General features: G+C 54.1%; 5 protein-coding genes and 1 non-coding gene across 6 annotated transcripts; 2 read left to right on the top strand and 4 right to left on the bottom strand.

The window, feature by feature from the left end:
* Window positions 1–1,466: 1,466 nt before the first annotated feature.
* On the bottom strand, window positions 1,467–4,865 carry J3D65DRAFT_621591 (fungal-specific transcription factor domain-containing protein). The gene is made up of 4 exons (XM_066799976.1): window positions 4,342–4,865; window positions 3,793–4,288; window positions 2,983–3,742; window positions 1,467–2,938 (listed from the first exon to the last, which is right to left on the bottom strand). Exons 1-4 carry the CDS (start codon window positions 4,465–4,467, stop codon window positions 1,861–1,863), a joined length of 2,460 nt encoding a protein of 819 aa, XP_066655997.1. The 5' UTR covers window positions 4,468–4,865; the 3' UTR covers window positions 1,467–1,860.
* A 148-nt stretch (window positions 4,866–5,013) lies between these two features.
* Window positions 5,014–7,538, top strand: J3D65DRAFT_621594 (Zn(II)2Cys6 cluster transcripitional activator). The gene is made up of 3 exons (XM_066799977.1): window positions 5,014–5,510; window positions 5,554–6,159; window positions 6,204–7,538. The coding sequence occupies exons 1-3, from the start codon at window positions 5,101–5,103 to the stop codon at window positions 7,327–7,329; spliced, it is 2,142 nt and encodes a 713-aa protein (XP_066655998.1). The 5' UTR covers window positions 5,014–5,100; the 3' UTR covers window positions 7,330–7,538.
* A 169-nt stretch (window positions 7,539–7,707) lies between these two features.
* J3D65DRAFT_621597 (uncharacterized protein) lies at window positions 7,708–10,089 on the top strand. Its single transcript, XM_066799978.1, has 3 exons — window positions 7,708–8,097; window positions 8,144–9,513; window positions 9,562–10,089. The coding sequence occupies exons 1-3, from the start codon at window positions 7,874–7,876 to the stop codon at window positions 9,672–9,674; spliced, it is 1,707 nt and encodes a 568-aa protein (XP_066655999.1). The 5' UTR covers window positions 7,708–7,873; the 3' UTR covers window positions 9,675–10,089.
* Window positions 10,090–10,301: 212 nt separating this feature from the next.
* On the bottom strand, window positions 10,302–10,384 carry J3D65DRAFT_t65. The gene has a single exon. It is a non-coding gene; the product is annotated as a tRNA-Thr (tRNA).
* A 59-nt stretch (window positions 10,385–10,443) lies between these two features.
* On the bottom strand, window positions 10,444–11,607 carry J3D65DRAFT_667021 (uncharacterized protein; the record flags this gene model as incomplete). The annotated part of the gene is made up of 1 exon (XM_066802987.1): window positions 10,444–11,607. One exon carries the CDS (start codon window positions 11,605–11,607, stop codon window positions 10,444–10,446), a length of 1,164 nt encoding a protein of 387 aa, XP_066656000.1.
* Window positions 11,608–12,280: 673 nt separating this feature from the next.
* Window positions 12,281–14,202, bottom strand: J3D65DRAFT_602347 (major facilitator superfamily domain-containing protein; the record flags this gene model as incomplete). Its single annotated transcript, XM_066798117.1, has 4 exons — window positions 12,281–13,216; window positions 13,261–13,437; window positions 13,485–13,883; window positions 13,915–14,202. The coding sequence occupies 4 exons, from the start codon at window positions 14,200–14,202 to the stop codon at window positions 12,281–12,283; spliced, it is 1,800 nt and encodes a 599-aa protein (XP_066656001.1).
* Between the last annotated feature and the right edge of the window lie 855 nt (window positions 14,203–15,057).

Here is a 15,057-nt window from a genome sequence, read left to right on the forward strand (position 1 = left end):
TCTAGGACAAGGCTTGTAATGAGAGTCGTGCCACACACGATTCTGAGGTTCTGTTGATCAGGGCTCGAATGCTCTCTATTCCACTTGCAAGCTGAACCTAGACGTTCCACAGCGGACAGGCAGTACATTACCTCTTTTGGCCAGGCAAAGTGACACGCCGTTTCAGCCAGCTCACCCGGCCGCCTGGGATTCAGCTTGCAAGCCGAACCTCAGATGTTCGATGGGAAATTCACCATCGAGATTATATCTTTTGACTACAGTGGCCCATCAGTGCCTCCGCATGACCAAAAAGATAATTCTAACTTGCGCCGCAACTTCAAACGTCTGCTATCTCATAACACCATAGCGTCCCCATAATGGCCTGGGGTTCTCATAACGCCCCACACCCCTAATAACGCCTCTAGACGTACAATGTCACCTGAATACCAGAATCACCCCTTCCAGCTTGGCTTAAAAAGGCAATTCACTGCAGGTTCGGCCAACATCAAACGTCTAAAGCAAAATGTGCCAACGACTCCAGTCGGTAGGTCGTGATTTTCCTTCAAACGTTTGGTAATGGATTCAAACCTGCCTCTTTTAGCGGCTGTAATGGCACATCCAACTTGCAAGCTGAATCTCAGATGTTCGACGTTGGACGGACGTAGGATTTCCCGTTTTAGGTCAAAAAAGAGACTACCAGACAGCAGGTTCAGCCTGCAAGCTGAATCCAGACGTACCGTCCAACATCAAACGTCTGAAGCAAAAATTGAACCCACCGACTGCAGTTGATAGAGCATTCGGCCTCAGACGTTTAACGATGGACTCAAAATTACCCCTTTGGGCCACCTGTGAACGCCAACATCAAACATCTAGAGAGATTCGCGGATATCTTCATTCGGCGGCCCAAAACGGCAATCCCTCCAATTTCAGACGTTTGACGGTGGACTCACTGTCGGAATTGCCTCTTTGGGCCACCTGTGAACACCAACATCAAACATCTAGAGATTTTCGCGAATATCTTCATTCGGCGGCCCAAAACGGCAATGCGTCCAACATCAGACGTTTGACAGCGGACTCAAGATTGCCTCTTTGGGCCACCCGTGAACGCCAACACCAAATGTCTCGAGAGATTCACGAATATCTTCATCTGGCGGCCCAAAACGGCAATCCCTCCAATGTCAGACGTTCGACGATGGACTCACCGTCCAAATTACCTCTTTCGGCCACAGCTCGGCCGGCGGTCCGAGATGCAACTTGCAAGCCGAACCTCAGACGTTCGACGGTGGACTCACTGGTGTCCAAATTACCTCTTTCGGCCAAGTCAAGTAGAGCACGGAACCAGCCTACGGACGAACGGATTTGAAAGGGTCGGTTATTAATTCGTTGGCTTTACTGTATTTGCTCTATATGACTTGATGTCAAATCAAATCACCGCTACCGTCCCGACCCACCAGCTGTGTCTACCCCCCCCCCCCCCCCCCCCCCCCCAGCCGACCGCCGCTCATCCACGTCAGCAACCCAAAAGCGTCAAACCAAATCTCCACACATGTCCAATCCCAACTCAATCCACCTGTCATCCAAGCATTGCCCATCCATCATCCCATCCGACGTAAGAGAAAACAGAGAAAACACCGTCAAATGCGCAACAAGGACCGCCTGACTCAAGTGCCTTGATAATTAAAAGAGCTGGAGAGAAACATGACGCAACGAGGGATTTTTTGTCTGGCAAAAAGAGGACGAGAAAGAAAACTTTTCGAGTCGCTCGCTCAGCGAGCCGCAATTCTGTTATCAGCATGACAAGATAAGACGTAGGGTCGTGTAAAGGGGCAAGGAGATTCGTCCAATCGTAAAAGATCTTTTTTCTGCAGACCGCCGCCAGACTCACAGGCCAGGCATGGATGATGGCGGCGCAAACAGCGCGTTGCTTTCCTCAATCATGCTCTCGATTTGGCCAGTCCCGTGCGTCTCGAGACTCTGCAGTAGTTCAAACTGCTGCTCTTGATTGAGTCCAGCACCTGGTCGCTCTTGGCTCCAGGACGGCATGCTTGGGTCAAGGTAGTCGCCGTAGAGGGCGCCAATGGCTGTCGTAAGGGGTGTGGCTAAGGGCGTTGAACCGGAGTAATCGGAAAAGGCTTGGGACTGTTGCGGGTATGCGGGCGAGCTGGAAAATGCAAAACCGTCTTGTTGCGGCGGTTGGCAAGTGGATGGATACGTTGGACTCCACTGTGGGAGCTCAGGGAAAGAGACTTGACCATTGTTGAAGGACATTTGATCGTATCCTGGGCTACTTCGGGCTTGCAGAGAACCTTGGTTGGCGTTGCTCATGCACGTGGATGTGTTGTATTGGTGTTGCGTTCCAAGAGAATAGCTTTGTTGGTCATTGTGGTAGTTGAGTTTGGGTTGCGGAGAAAGGTATCCAACAGAATGATCGGATGCCTCAGGTGGCGTTGAAAGCGAAATGCTCGACGCCGTGGCGGGGCTCATGGTACGTGATCGAGTGCTAGCATCGTCCCTCATGCTCGGAGATGCAGCGGATGCACTCTCGGTCGGCGAACTTGCAGAGATTGGAACGTCGCCCTTCTTCTCGTAGACATTGAGGCATGCCTCGATGAGATTCTGGTACAGCGCACGCGCCGACGCAACGCCTGGCCATCTGACCGAAGCAAGCTCAATTGCGTCCAAGGCCACTTTCAAATGTCTTTCGACGTCTTCGCGAGAGTGCATCCGCCGTACTTCGGCATAAGACAAGGACCAGAGCATCGTATTGATCGCCATGAAGATTGACTGCGTAAAGACCCACGTCAATTCGACGCTGCGAGTCTCGATTTGTTTGCGCTGCATGTAAATGTTGTACTCGCAAGCATCATAACACTGGATAGCGGCTCTGACAGACGGTCGGGGTACTTGAGGCGAGGGGCGAAACAAAAAGACAACCATGGTGTTGTATCGTCCGGTGAACCTGACTCGGTTAGCTGGATTGATGACAGGGACTTGGTGTCATACCAAACTTTGTTCAGACCGGACCCTCCGTCGACCTCGGGGCTCGTGTCTCTCCACGCGACCAACTTGGCCTCCATATTCTTAAACCAGGGATCCTGATCATCCTTCGGCTCGGGCCTTTTTCGCTGGTACAGTTTTCGGCGGATTTCCAATTGCAATAGGCGCATTCGGAAGAAGTGAATGGCAATCCACTTTTTCAGACACGGTTGAGCCGTAATGGGTCCTTCGGGTGTTATGAACTGGTCGTCCACCATGGAGAAGAATTGCACGTCAAAGTGCTCCTGTTTTGTGGCCAAGATGGACGGCCTTCCCAGGCTGTGGGCTAGTCCGAGGTCCATGGTCAAAGTACACCACCACGCTCTTCTGCGCATGTCGACCTCGAGAGGACTTGCTGGCTTGCCACCTCTGCCCAAGACTATCGTCTTTTCTTCATTCAGTCCTAAAGCCTCGCCAAGCCGAACGGCGAGACCGACGATGTAGTAGACGGCGGTCCTGGTCGGCGTCGTGAGGGAATATCCTGCAATCAGGCAGAAGCACTGCATTGTTCCAAGGTCCATCGGTTTGACGGCGGCCTCGAGATACCGCAGCGCAGCTAAATAATAAGAATCGGCCAAGCCAGCGTACTGCGTATCCATCTTTTGCAGGCTAATGGCAATGACCATCCGGACGATGAAATTTTGGTAGGCATTGGTCGAGCCATTGTAGACAGCGTCGACATCGCGAGAAAATGAGGGTTCGTGGAAGATGGGGTACATGGGTTGCACTGTCTTGGCATTAGCAGGGATCGGGGACAAGGTCGAATGACCGACTCACCCTTGAAGTAAAAGAGCTGGACCAGCAGGTTGGTTAGGTCGCGATTGGGCAACTCCTCGGCGGCGACATCGCTGACGAGCGGGTAGACTTTGGAAGTGGGCTTCTTGTCTTCTTGCGCAAAGTGTTCTTTGACTTGACGAGCGCGCGAGTCGGGTACGATTTCGGATATACTCCTGGAGTCGGTGAACTGCTTTGCCAGCTGCATGACGAGCTTGGTGATGGCGATGCCGCTCGAAGGACCGAGGAATTTGGTTTCGTCACTCTCGTGGATGCGCACGGCGGCGGCGTCGCGGACGACTTGGTCGGGGTCGGGGTCGTAGTCGTCCTTTTCCAGCTCCTCGAGCTGCCTCTCAAGATCGCGTACCTTGTGCTGGAGGTGGACGACATAATTGCGCGGAATCTTTGCATTCTTAGTCGGGTCAAAGTACTCGCAGTGGGCGTTGTTGCGCTCGCAGGGGCCGCAGCGTGGGAGGCCTGGATCGCATCGCGTCTTTCTCTAGAAAAAAAAGTTCAGCTGGCGGCTAGACGAGGCGAGCGGGTACGAGGTACCGTTCTGCAGCGCACGCATGCAGTCAAGGTATGGGCAATGCGGGGCGGATTGGATTGGTGGAGCCGGGTCGCGGTCGCGGTCGCGGTCGAGGTCGAGGATTGCGAGGGAGATGTTGCGGCTGCCATGGCGGGCAGGAGTGGGAGGAGAGGAGGGACAAAACGGGAGGATTGGAGGTGACGGTGACGCAGAGGAGCGAAGGAGACGGAAGACAAGACGACGACTTGACTTGTAGAGCCCACCTTTAGGGCGGAGGCCGGGAGAGCCACATGTGAATAGCTAAGTAAAGTAAGGCTGGTGATGTGGAGCAGCAGCGGAGCGGTAGGAAGAAAAGGCCGTAGGACGGTGCGAGCGAAGGTAGAGAGAGCATCCCGGGCGCAGCAGAGAGCCTATCGGCGCCTATGCGATGCGAGGCCACTCTCCTGTATAGCGACATCTGCACCCTCCGGCCGAGTCGCTCGCCAACTGCCATGCCAACGTCACATTTCTCTCGTCCGCCCTCGGTCCCTCGGCTTGGCCTCGTTCCCTTCATCTGTGCTCTTGTCGCCGCATGTACGGTGACGCCCTCCCGCGTGCACCGCCCCCGACTGTGCCACTGCGTTGAGGCTCATGCCCGGGCCCGGCTACAAGCGGGCTCTCCGATCCGGGATCCCCGTCCACGTCCACGTCCTCCACCTCGACCGACTCCACACCGCCCGCCGCCATCATATGTCGTCGCCCTCTGCTCCATGTCTCTCTGCAATTGATTCCTCGCCGGAGCCATGGTCCTCGAAACTCCGCTGCTTCGCGTGAGCCGTCCCGTCGCCGCCTGCTCGCGCTGTCGCAGCGCCAAAGTCAAATGTGATGGCAAGCTACCAGCTTGTACCGCCTGCGAGAAGTCTGGTCGCGCAAACGAATGCTCCAGCACCAATGACCAGTTTGCTCGCGGCAAAGAGCGCAGCTACGTTGCGACTCTCGAGGCTCGCGTCGAGCGACTCGAAAAGAAGCTTGCCGAGGTCAGCCAGAGGCGCCAGTCGTCCATCACAATGTCCGACTCGGACGCCCAGGCAACTCCACGTCCCATCGGCACCCCGGAAATTCAAAATCGCAAGCCCAACGTGTCCGAGGTCAAGGCGGCGCGTCGAAAAGAAGAGGCAGATATAAACGATCTGGTATCAGACTTCGGCTTGCTGTATGTCTTGTCCCGTCTTGCGCGTCCTGTCTGACCGCTGTAGATCCGTCAACGCGACGGCCCGCGACTTTTATGGCTTCACGTCCGCCATGTCTTATGCTCGTCTCATTCTTTCTGCTTCGTCAAAGGAAGAGCTGCCCGCCGGCATGACCAAACCCCTCCCACCGAGATACGCCGTTTCCCCTCTGATTCAACACTACCTCGATACCATTCACGTCCTTTTGCCGTTTTTCGAAGAAACCACCTTTTACCGCTCCGTCGATGCCGTCTTTAGCACCGATCAACGAAAAGCCACCTCGTGGGACCACTGGACCCTGCGCATGGTGCTCGCCATATCCTCCATTTCCTTTTCCGAGCAACGGGGAGACGTTCACTATACGGATGCCCTCGGCCACGTAAATGCCGCTCTCGAACATTCCGAACACGTCCTTCGCCCTGGTTCTGTCGCCAGCATCCAGGCACTACTACTCCTCACCCAGTATGCCATGCTGGACCCTCACCATTTTGACAGCTGGACCCTGATTGGCGCCGCCTCTCGGACCATGGTAGACCTTGGCATGCACCAAGACCCTTCAAAAAGTGCCGCCGTCTCCAAGGCAAAACTGGAGCTGCGCAGGCGCGTCTTCCACTGCCTCTACGCCATGGATAGGTATGTTGCATCTTTCGTTTGTCGTCGTAGCTAACAATTTGCAGAGAGACCTCCCTCGTCCAAACGCGAGCCTTTTCCTTCTCCGACGACTCGGCAAACGTCGCCTTTCCGTTTCAAAATGGAACATCCCCAAAGCATTCGGAAGAAAACCAGTGGATCCCGTCCTTTGACTCTGCACTCGATCTTTTCCGCCTTCGCCAGCTACAATCCGACTGGTACACGACACTTTTCCAATCTGGCCGAGAAGCGTGGCAAGATCCCTATCCCGAAATATGGCGAGTATACAATTCCATGGCGGCATGGTTTAGCAAAGCCTCACGCAACGCCTCGCCAGCAGTACGAGATTTTTTCGAGCTTGAATTGCTTTACAGTTACGTATACATTTTATCCCAGAGTCCGAAATGTCCGCGCGTAAGCGAGTACGCACAACACCTGATATTCGAGCACTGCGTGTCGTACGCATCGAAGTTGCTCGCCATCTTATCGGAAGAGTCATCCAAGGATAGGCCACCCATTACTTTTTATGACGCAATGAGGGTTTACATAACTGGAAGACATTTTGTCGATGTTCTTTCGAACAATCAGGAATCGCTCCTTTCGGGGCGTCCGCCATCACAAGGGGCTTACTCGTCCATGTCAGAAGAATCGATAGATCCACACGCTCAGGGGTCTGACGTGTTACCGCCAGCTTTTCCAGGCGCCCCAGGCTCCAAAAACCAAGCGGCTCGCGCCGTAGCCGCGATTAATAACTTCACCGCCATCTTGTCGCAATTCGGCCTGCGATTTGGCTACGCCAACTGGCGAGACCGATTTCAACAAGATTCTTCCGCCTTATCAAACCACCTATACATGGTCAATCACCATCAACAAGAGCGAGGATATTCGGGATGGGACGGCACCGAGGCGAGCACGTCTCCGTACAGCTACTTTGACGTTGGATCTTCGCCCCCACCGACTACGCAGCCCTATGGGTTTTCCGAGGCGCGGCCGTTTCCACAGACCACTGAGTGGCCAAGCTCACGACCTGGCTCCAACCGGCGGATTTACACGATTGGACAACCCCCGGTCCCCCTGCCAGTGACGACGGCCTTACCGGTGACCGGAGACATGGGCCAGGGAACAGCTTGGGAGACATTGCCGGGCGGCAGTTTGAACGCGAGATTCTCGTGACTTGACGAATAATGATGATGGCATGTAGAAATGAGCAAAAGTAATCTACTGTATTTTCACGTGTTGAACATGCGGGGAAGTCTGTCCAGAGTTGAAACGAGCTTGACCAACCCTGCGTCCAAGGCTTGGTTGCAGCGTGGCACCCATGATGATTGCTGTGGTCAGTCAAGGAGCTTTCATACACTTCAATAGAGACGGATAGAGAGCAGAGACGATGGGGGCATACGAGCCCCAGTTTGGAACCTCCGTGGTGTGCCACGACTTTTATGTGGTTTCTCAGCGGAGTGGACCTATAGTGGCTTGGTGGCTCGTGCATAGGGCGGTGCAGATCGCGGACCCTTGCTGGCCGCGGCCTCGGTCGCAGCACCACCGTCATGGCCTCCCGACCTCCGTCACTACCGGTGCCTGAGCTGTCTTCAGTTGTCAACAACTTGTCCACGCACTGTGCATACGTCGAATCCGGCCATGCCCACTTGAATCCCCGAATCGAATCGCGAGTCCCACATCTGCCGGCATACAGGAGCTACGTTGCAGAGCCGCAAACATGCTCAGAAATCGCCAGTTGCAACATGGCCTTTTCATCTCGACACATTCTGCGCTGCTACTGCTGTTGGCTGCGCTCGCTCTATTCACTCATGTAGCCGTCGCGGCGACTAATACACGCCAAATCACGCCCAAGAAGATACCACAGCAGCCCATGAAGGGAACGGAGCACTCTCGGGCCAAGGACGCATGTCCAGACTACGTCAAGTACTCTGCACATCCTCAGTATGTGCCACCTGTGCTCAATCGAGCTTGATGCTAACGTACCAAGTGGTCCGTACACCGATGGTCCCATGGGACTGCCATTCCAGCGACCCGCCCCTGCTTGTCGCACCTTCAAGTCGCCACTGGTCGAGGAAGTGATTGAGGAGATGAAGAAGAGAATGGTGGATAAAGACCTGGCCCGCATTTTCGAAAACGCTTTCCCAAACACTCTCGATACAACTGTGAGGTGGCATGTTGATGGGTCGCAAAAAATAAAAGAGAAGCCAGGAAAAGGCAAGGGACTTTGGATTGGACCTCAGAGTTTCATCGTCACTGGAGACATCAATGCTGAATGGCTGCGCGATTCCACAAACCAGCTCGCACAATATCAGAAATTGGCCAAAAAAGACAGCGCTATCAGGACTCTGATCCTCGGAGCAATCAACACGCAGGCCGAATTTGTAATTGGTTCGCCGTATTGCAATGCTTTCCAACCTCCGCCTCCATCAAAGCTCTCCAAATCCAACAATGGCATGGATGACGAGGTACACCCAGCTTACGAACCATCTTTTGTGTTTGAATGCAAATACGAGCTAGACTCTTTGGCGCACTTTCTCTCCTTGACCAATCAATTTTACGAGCATACCAGCAACTCGGAATTCCTCACTCCTCGATGGTACAAGGCAATCGAGACGCTGCTCGATGTCATCAAGGAACAATCTCGACCGACGTTTGACAGCAAGGGTGACTACAAGCGCAACTCGTACACCTTTCAGCGCGACACTCGAGCCGGCACCGAGACCCTGAGTCTGTCGGGCGTCGGAAATCCCTTAAATGGCGGCACAGGTCTTGTCCGCAGCGCCTTTCGCCCAAGCGACGATGCCACAATTCTCGGCTTCCTCATTCCAGCCAACGCCATGATGGCCGTCGAATTGCGACGCTCGGCCGCCATGCTGCGCAAAGTCGGCGGCAGCAAAGCAACCGAGTTAGCCAAAAAGCTGCAGTCGCACAGCGAGACGATAGAAGGCGGCATCTGGGAGCACGGCGTGGTGCCGCACAAGAAATACGGCCACGTCTTCGCATTCGAAGTCGACGGCTACGGCTCCTCCATCATGATGGACGACGCAAACCTGCCGTCGCTGCTGGCGCTGCCCTTGCTCGGCTTCGTCGACGCCGAGGACGAGACGTACCAGAACACGCGCAGAATGATTCTCGAGAAGACGGGTAACCCGTACTTTTTGAAGGGAAAGAGCTTCCAGGGCATCGGCGGCCCGCACATTGGCCTGCAGAACGCGTGGCCCATGAGCTTGCTGGTCCAAGCCATGACGAGCAACGATGACGATGAAATCACGAATGCCATTTCTTACGTCCGAAATGGCAGCCGTTTGGGCCTGGTGCATGAGAGTGTCGATGTCAATTTCATCAAGACATATACGCGTGAGTTTGTTCCCTTTGTCGTTGGACTGTGGCTAATCAGTTGGACAGGCTCGTGGTTCGCGTGGGCCAATTCCGTCTTTGCCCAGACCATTCTCGATCTTGCGGAGCGCAAGCCGCACCTCCTGTTTGGAGAGGACGCCAAGCCGTACACCATCAAATAAGTCGCGTTGCATCTTTCGGGAACAGAACAGACGACGACATGAGTTTGTTTAGACGGCGTTTGGCGGTAGGTCGATTGAGGCGTTTCCGGACTTGTTTCGTGTTCCTATCTGTCTGTCTGATGGCATTGTTGCTCGACGTGTTTGTTTGCGCTGGTATGTGGAAGCGATAAAATGTTACAAATGACAACAATACAGGCTGTCTAGATCCCCTGAGTGCGACCTGTGTTGAGTGCTCCTTGTACGCAATTTGATGTGCCTGATCGCGGTGCTTGTCAGCTTCCTGTCTGCAACACTTCTCCCGCAATGTCTTCAAACAATTTGTGATCTACTCTGCTCCTGTTTTCGTTGTTCAGAGTACGTTTCTCCCGCGCTGTTTCGTCTCGGGCTTTCCTTTTCCACAAACGACAGCAAGCCCTTCTCAATAAGCATCCAAACCAGCACAATACTGTGCTCACCTCCTGTAACCAGCAGCACATCTCTCCCACCCATCTCCACACCCCCAAACCACCCACCGATGCCTCCTCACCACTCCCATCCCTCCCTCCCCTGCGCCACAGCACCAGCCACACCATATGCATGGCCAGCAAAACAGTTTCCGAACACCGGTCGACGACCAGCAAAACAGATTGCCCACTCTCGGAATCGAACCGAGGATCTATTCATAGGACGCGCTGTACGAGTGAATCGCTTTACCACTGAGCCAAGCGGGCAATGTTGTGATATTCATGATCAAGAGCGAGATCTGAAGCAATATATACATGTAAAAAAATTATTCCTGCCGCCGATGTCGTTCATCCCAGTATCCCTGGAGATACTTCATCTCCAAAAAATTCATGTCATGACCATATCTAATCGAATTCACCTCCTCCATATGCTGTGCCGCCTTCCTCTTCCGAACACGAGACTTTTCTTCTTCTTCTTCTTCTTCATCTCGCTCCTTCCTCTTCCGGATGTCTATGAGTTGTAAGGGGGTGGGCGGAAAAATTGGTGTCGCTGGGCGAATGTAGGGGTCGAGTTTCAACCATGCTGCTCGGCGTGCTGATGCAATGCACCGCCAGTTTTCGATTTCCTGGTCGGAAATTCCTGCATTTTTCATGAATGCAATTGGATCTGTGATCTGTTCTTTCAATGTGCGCTTGGTTTCTCGTTCATGTTCTATGCGCTGGGCGGACCATGCGCGGCGCGCATTGTACGCGCGTGTCGCCATTCGCTCACGCCGAATCTGTGCTCGAAGCTCCGAATCGACCACGACGGCTTCCCCATTGAACTTGAAATCCTCTTTCAACGGTATGCGCGCATTTGTCGGTAGCCATTCCAGGCCAATTTCGTACCATGGGCAGAATTTCCTAAAAATTTCTCGTGTAGAGCCGGGCTTGTCGGGCAAATATGAGCCCATCATCGTCTGTATGAAGGTTTCATGGAGCAAGCATGACAGTCTCATGTCGATGATTGACTCTGGTTCACCGTCTTCTAGGCCCTTGTATGCTCCTGTTTGCACGATTTCTGCATAGCGCGCCACCGCGGGATCATCCATCAAGTTGTATAGCAGCGAGTGGCCCTTGTGACATGCGCGGTATCTCGGGTCCAAATGCTGCTGGGTCCTGCCTTTCAAACGCGTGTCGAGCCCTGTTGCCGAACCATTGTAACTATGACTTGAACGGCCCTGTGCACGAAGGTGGACGAAATAGGTGCCGAATTCAGACGAAAGTAGCGCATTTGGCAGAGTACGAAGAAGTTCCCAGGAAGGTGCGTCATTGTGATTGAGAATTTCTTTCATTTTCGGCAGAGTCATTTCCTCGAGAGCATCGATCCAGAATTCAAGTTGCACGGCGTGGAGAAGTTGGTAGATGACGAGATTGAAGTGTATGACCGGTAGCTGGTAGACTTGAGACACGAATTCGCGAACACGCTGCTGATACACAGGAAAAGACATGGTGGCGCTTGCGGAGAACGAGGTGCGACTGAGGATCGAACGGTGGTCTGGTTAGCTCAAGGTTGCAGAGTCTGGAGAGATTCGAATTCGAATTCGAATTCGATTGTGGGTGGGCACCCAGCGTGAGGAAGGAGCGTCCCAATGCGGTAATCGCCTAATCCTTGTCCAGCCTCACCTCACTACCATCTACTTGGGAGCATTCGAGAGCCAATTCACAGCTTCAACGAACAGGGAACATTCTTTGGCAAGCCTGCGGCTTCAACGAGCAAGGAGCGTTCGGTAACAATACTGCATCTCCAATGGACAGACTGGGAGCATTCAAGACCTGTCGCGCGTACACTGCAGACTTCGAGGATATCTGTATTAAGCTTTTATGTACCACATCAAGACCATATGTATAGCTGTGGACAATATCTAGCGCACACCCGAAAAGCACGCACGTAATAATGCTACCATGGAACCCCGCATTGAAAGACGAACAAGTATCCTCCCCAATCGCAATCTGAGGGTGTGGGATATACATGAGTGCTCCTATGAAACGAAAGGTAGACAGCCTATAGGGCGAAAGGATGAGAGTAGGAGAAAGGGGTAGAGTCGCGAGAAGCGTCTTTCCAGGCAGAAGCTCATCTTGCGACGGCGAGAAGAATGAGGATGACCAGCAGCCCGCGGCATGTTATGCACTTGTCTCGTCCACCTCGCGCATCTCGTCGCGCCGGGTGTCGACGAAGCCTTGGTCCGTCTCCAGCTCGCGGTCCATGGAGTAGGCCTTGACGAAGATGATGGTGAGGATGCCGGCGAGAGCTCCCAGGCTGCACATGACGATCCAAAGCACGTGGAGTGCGGTGATGTATGCGTCGATGAGGTCGTGGCGCACGGCGGCCATGCTGGGGTCGCCGCGCATGGCCTTGACCACGCTGACCAGCGTCGTCGCGTCCTTGCTGTACTCGGCCGCCTTGGCCGCCACGGCGGGGATGGCGGATGCGAGAAGCTTCTTCTTGACTTGGTTTTGCACCACCGTTCCACCGACTGCGACGCCCAGCGTCTGCCCAAAGTTGCGGAAGAAGGGGTTGAGGGCTGCCGCTGCGGCGACGTCACCTTTGACTGCAGCTGCTTGGTTGCAGAGACTCATGGCTGGGTAGAGGAAACCCAAGCCCATGCCCGAGATGAGTGCCAGCGGAATCCATTCGCGAGCCGGCGTGTGTTCTTTGTACAGGATGAGGAGCCCGCTGCCGACGGTGGTGGTGAACCAACCAAAGTACATGGCCCAACGGTAGCGACCCGTCTTTGCAATGAGAATGCCGGCAACGACGGCGGCCGGAGCTGTTGTAAAGGTCCAGGGGAAGAGCGCAATACCCGACGTCGTAGGCGACATGGACTTGGCGGCCTGAAAGTAGAGTGGCATGTAGTAGAGAGCAGACCACAGCATCATACCGTGGATGACGATGCTAAGGTAGCAGACGAGTGCCGTGACATTTTTGAACAGGGTGCCGCGGAGGATGGGCTCGGTCGGGATGTACTTTGAGTAGACGATGAAAACGAACAGACCGCAGATTCCGACGAGGAGGGGAACAAGAGTGCGCCAGTGGTCCCACGGGTACATGACACCGCCCTAGATGGTCAGTTGACGTTTCAAACACAGGAGCTCGTACGTACCCATGTGATGGGAATCAGAGTCGACGTCGTCGAAGCCACAAACAAGAATGAGCCGATCCAGTCAATCTGTTTGAGTTTCTGAGCAAAATTGCCTGGCTTGTACTGCAGCTTCAAAAAGAGCGGAATCATGACGTATCCAATGGCGCAAAAAGGAACGTTGATCCAAAAGATCCATCGCTGTCCAATGTTAGCTTGCCGTTTCTCTTCTGTTCGATGATACTCACCCATGAGACCTTCTCTGCCAGCACTCCTCCAATGACGGGGCCAATCACACTTCCAATAGCCCACATCATGGTCACTAGACCAAGCCATTTGCCCCTCTCCTTCAGTGGGACCATGTCAGTGATGATGACACCTGTCAAGGCGGCAATTCCACCTCCTCCAATACCCTGTATCACCCTGCTGGTCAAGAGGGCCGTAAAGTCATTGGATACGGCACCGGCGATGGCGCCGACGGTGAAGAATGTGAGGGCAATGAGGAGGAGGGGTTTTCGGCCAAAGACATGAGAGAGCGAGGCAAAGCTCGGCTGAAAAACTGTTGCCGTGAGAAGAAAAGACGTGCCCGTCCAAAAGGCTTCGATTCCGGTTCCATGGAGGGCATCGGACATGACCTGAGAAGTTAGCTATATCCAGAAGGTTTCAAAGATAACTTACAGGAAGTGCCACCGAAATCGAAGTAGCATCAAGAGCGCATATCAAGTTGACAATACAAAGACAAATGAAAGCAGCTAGGAACCGCCAGCCAGGCTTAAAGTCCTCTGGTGGGGTTGTACTGGCACTTTTCAGAGTTGTCAGATCAGATAGCCCAGAAGATTTTTGTGAGTCGTTGCGGTTCAGGGCAGCATTGCTGAAACTGTTGCGCCCCGACCCGAGCTGGGACATTTCAGTGCAGGATGTCTTTGGATCACAAGGAGTGATGTCTGCCTGCGGACGAGAGTCCATCGTGGGTGACGAGAGGAGAGTGACTGAGGGCAGAAGGACGGCTGCTGTGGGATCAGAAGGAGGGAACTGACCGAGCCATAGATATAACTTCTTTGCAAGTAAACCGTCTGCTACGGCATTGGGAGGACGAATCAATCAATGCAGGGGAGTGGGTCTTGCAGCCAGGGAGTAAAAAAGGAATTTCAATCCGGGCATGCTTGACAAGACGTCTCATAACGGCTGGATTGTTGTCCTAGCACATGTCCCAAAACGTCACACGAGGCAGCCTTCCGGAATGGCTTGCAGTAGTTTTTCAGGACCAACGGCGTCGCGGACGGGATCTGACTTGGCTCTAGCCCAGCTTTTGGGTTGTACCGCCTCGAACTGGCACCATTGGCTCGGCAAGTCTTCGTCCTGGTTCTGGCGGCCCTGTCGGACGGCTGCAGGCGGGAACCTTATAGCTTAGCATGCTGACTGCGCACTCAAGTTTGACGCCTATGTGATGCGCTGGACGACGATTGATGCGAGACGGAGAATCGCCCTGGCAACCTCGTCGAGGCGAGAGCTGGCGAGCGGAGGTGGCCATCGGGAACAATCGGCAAAGTCGAGCCGTCGCCTGCGCTTGTCTGAATGTTTGCATCGTCGCGATGAGATGACCCAGGAGGGCGAGAGGTGGGTTGGTGTTGACAGGGGATGCCAGCGGCTACAGGGCGCCGAGGCTGAGATAAACGACGACGCCTCTCGTAGCTCGACCCCGACCCTCAACCTCCAACATCCAACCCACTCCAATTCAGCTCGGCGCTTTCCGCGCTTCGTGTCTGCGTTTCGACAGAGTATACGTGCCGATGCCGTCACGACGCAGCTAGCGGCAGCTTC

This window comes from Phyllosticta citribraziliensis (genome assembly GCF_038025025.1).
Source record: "Phyllosticta citribraziliensis strain CPC 17464 chromosome Unknown J3D65scaffold_5, whole genome shotgun sequence".
NCBI classification, from domain to species: domain Eukaryota; kingdom Fungi; phylum Ascomycota; class Dothideomycetes; order Botryosphaeriales; family Phyllostictaceae; genus Phyllosticta; species Phyllosticta citribraziliensis.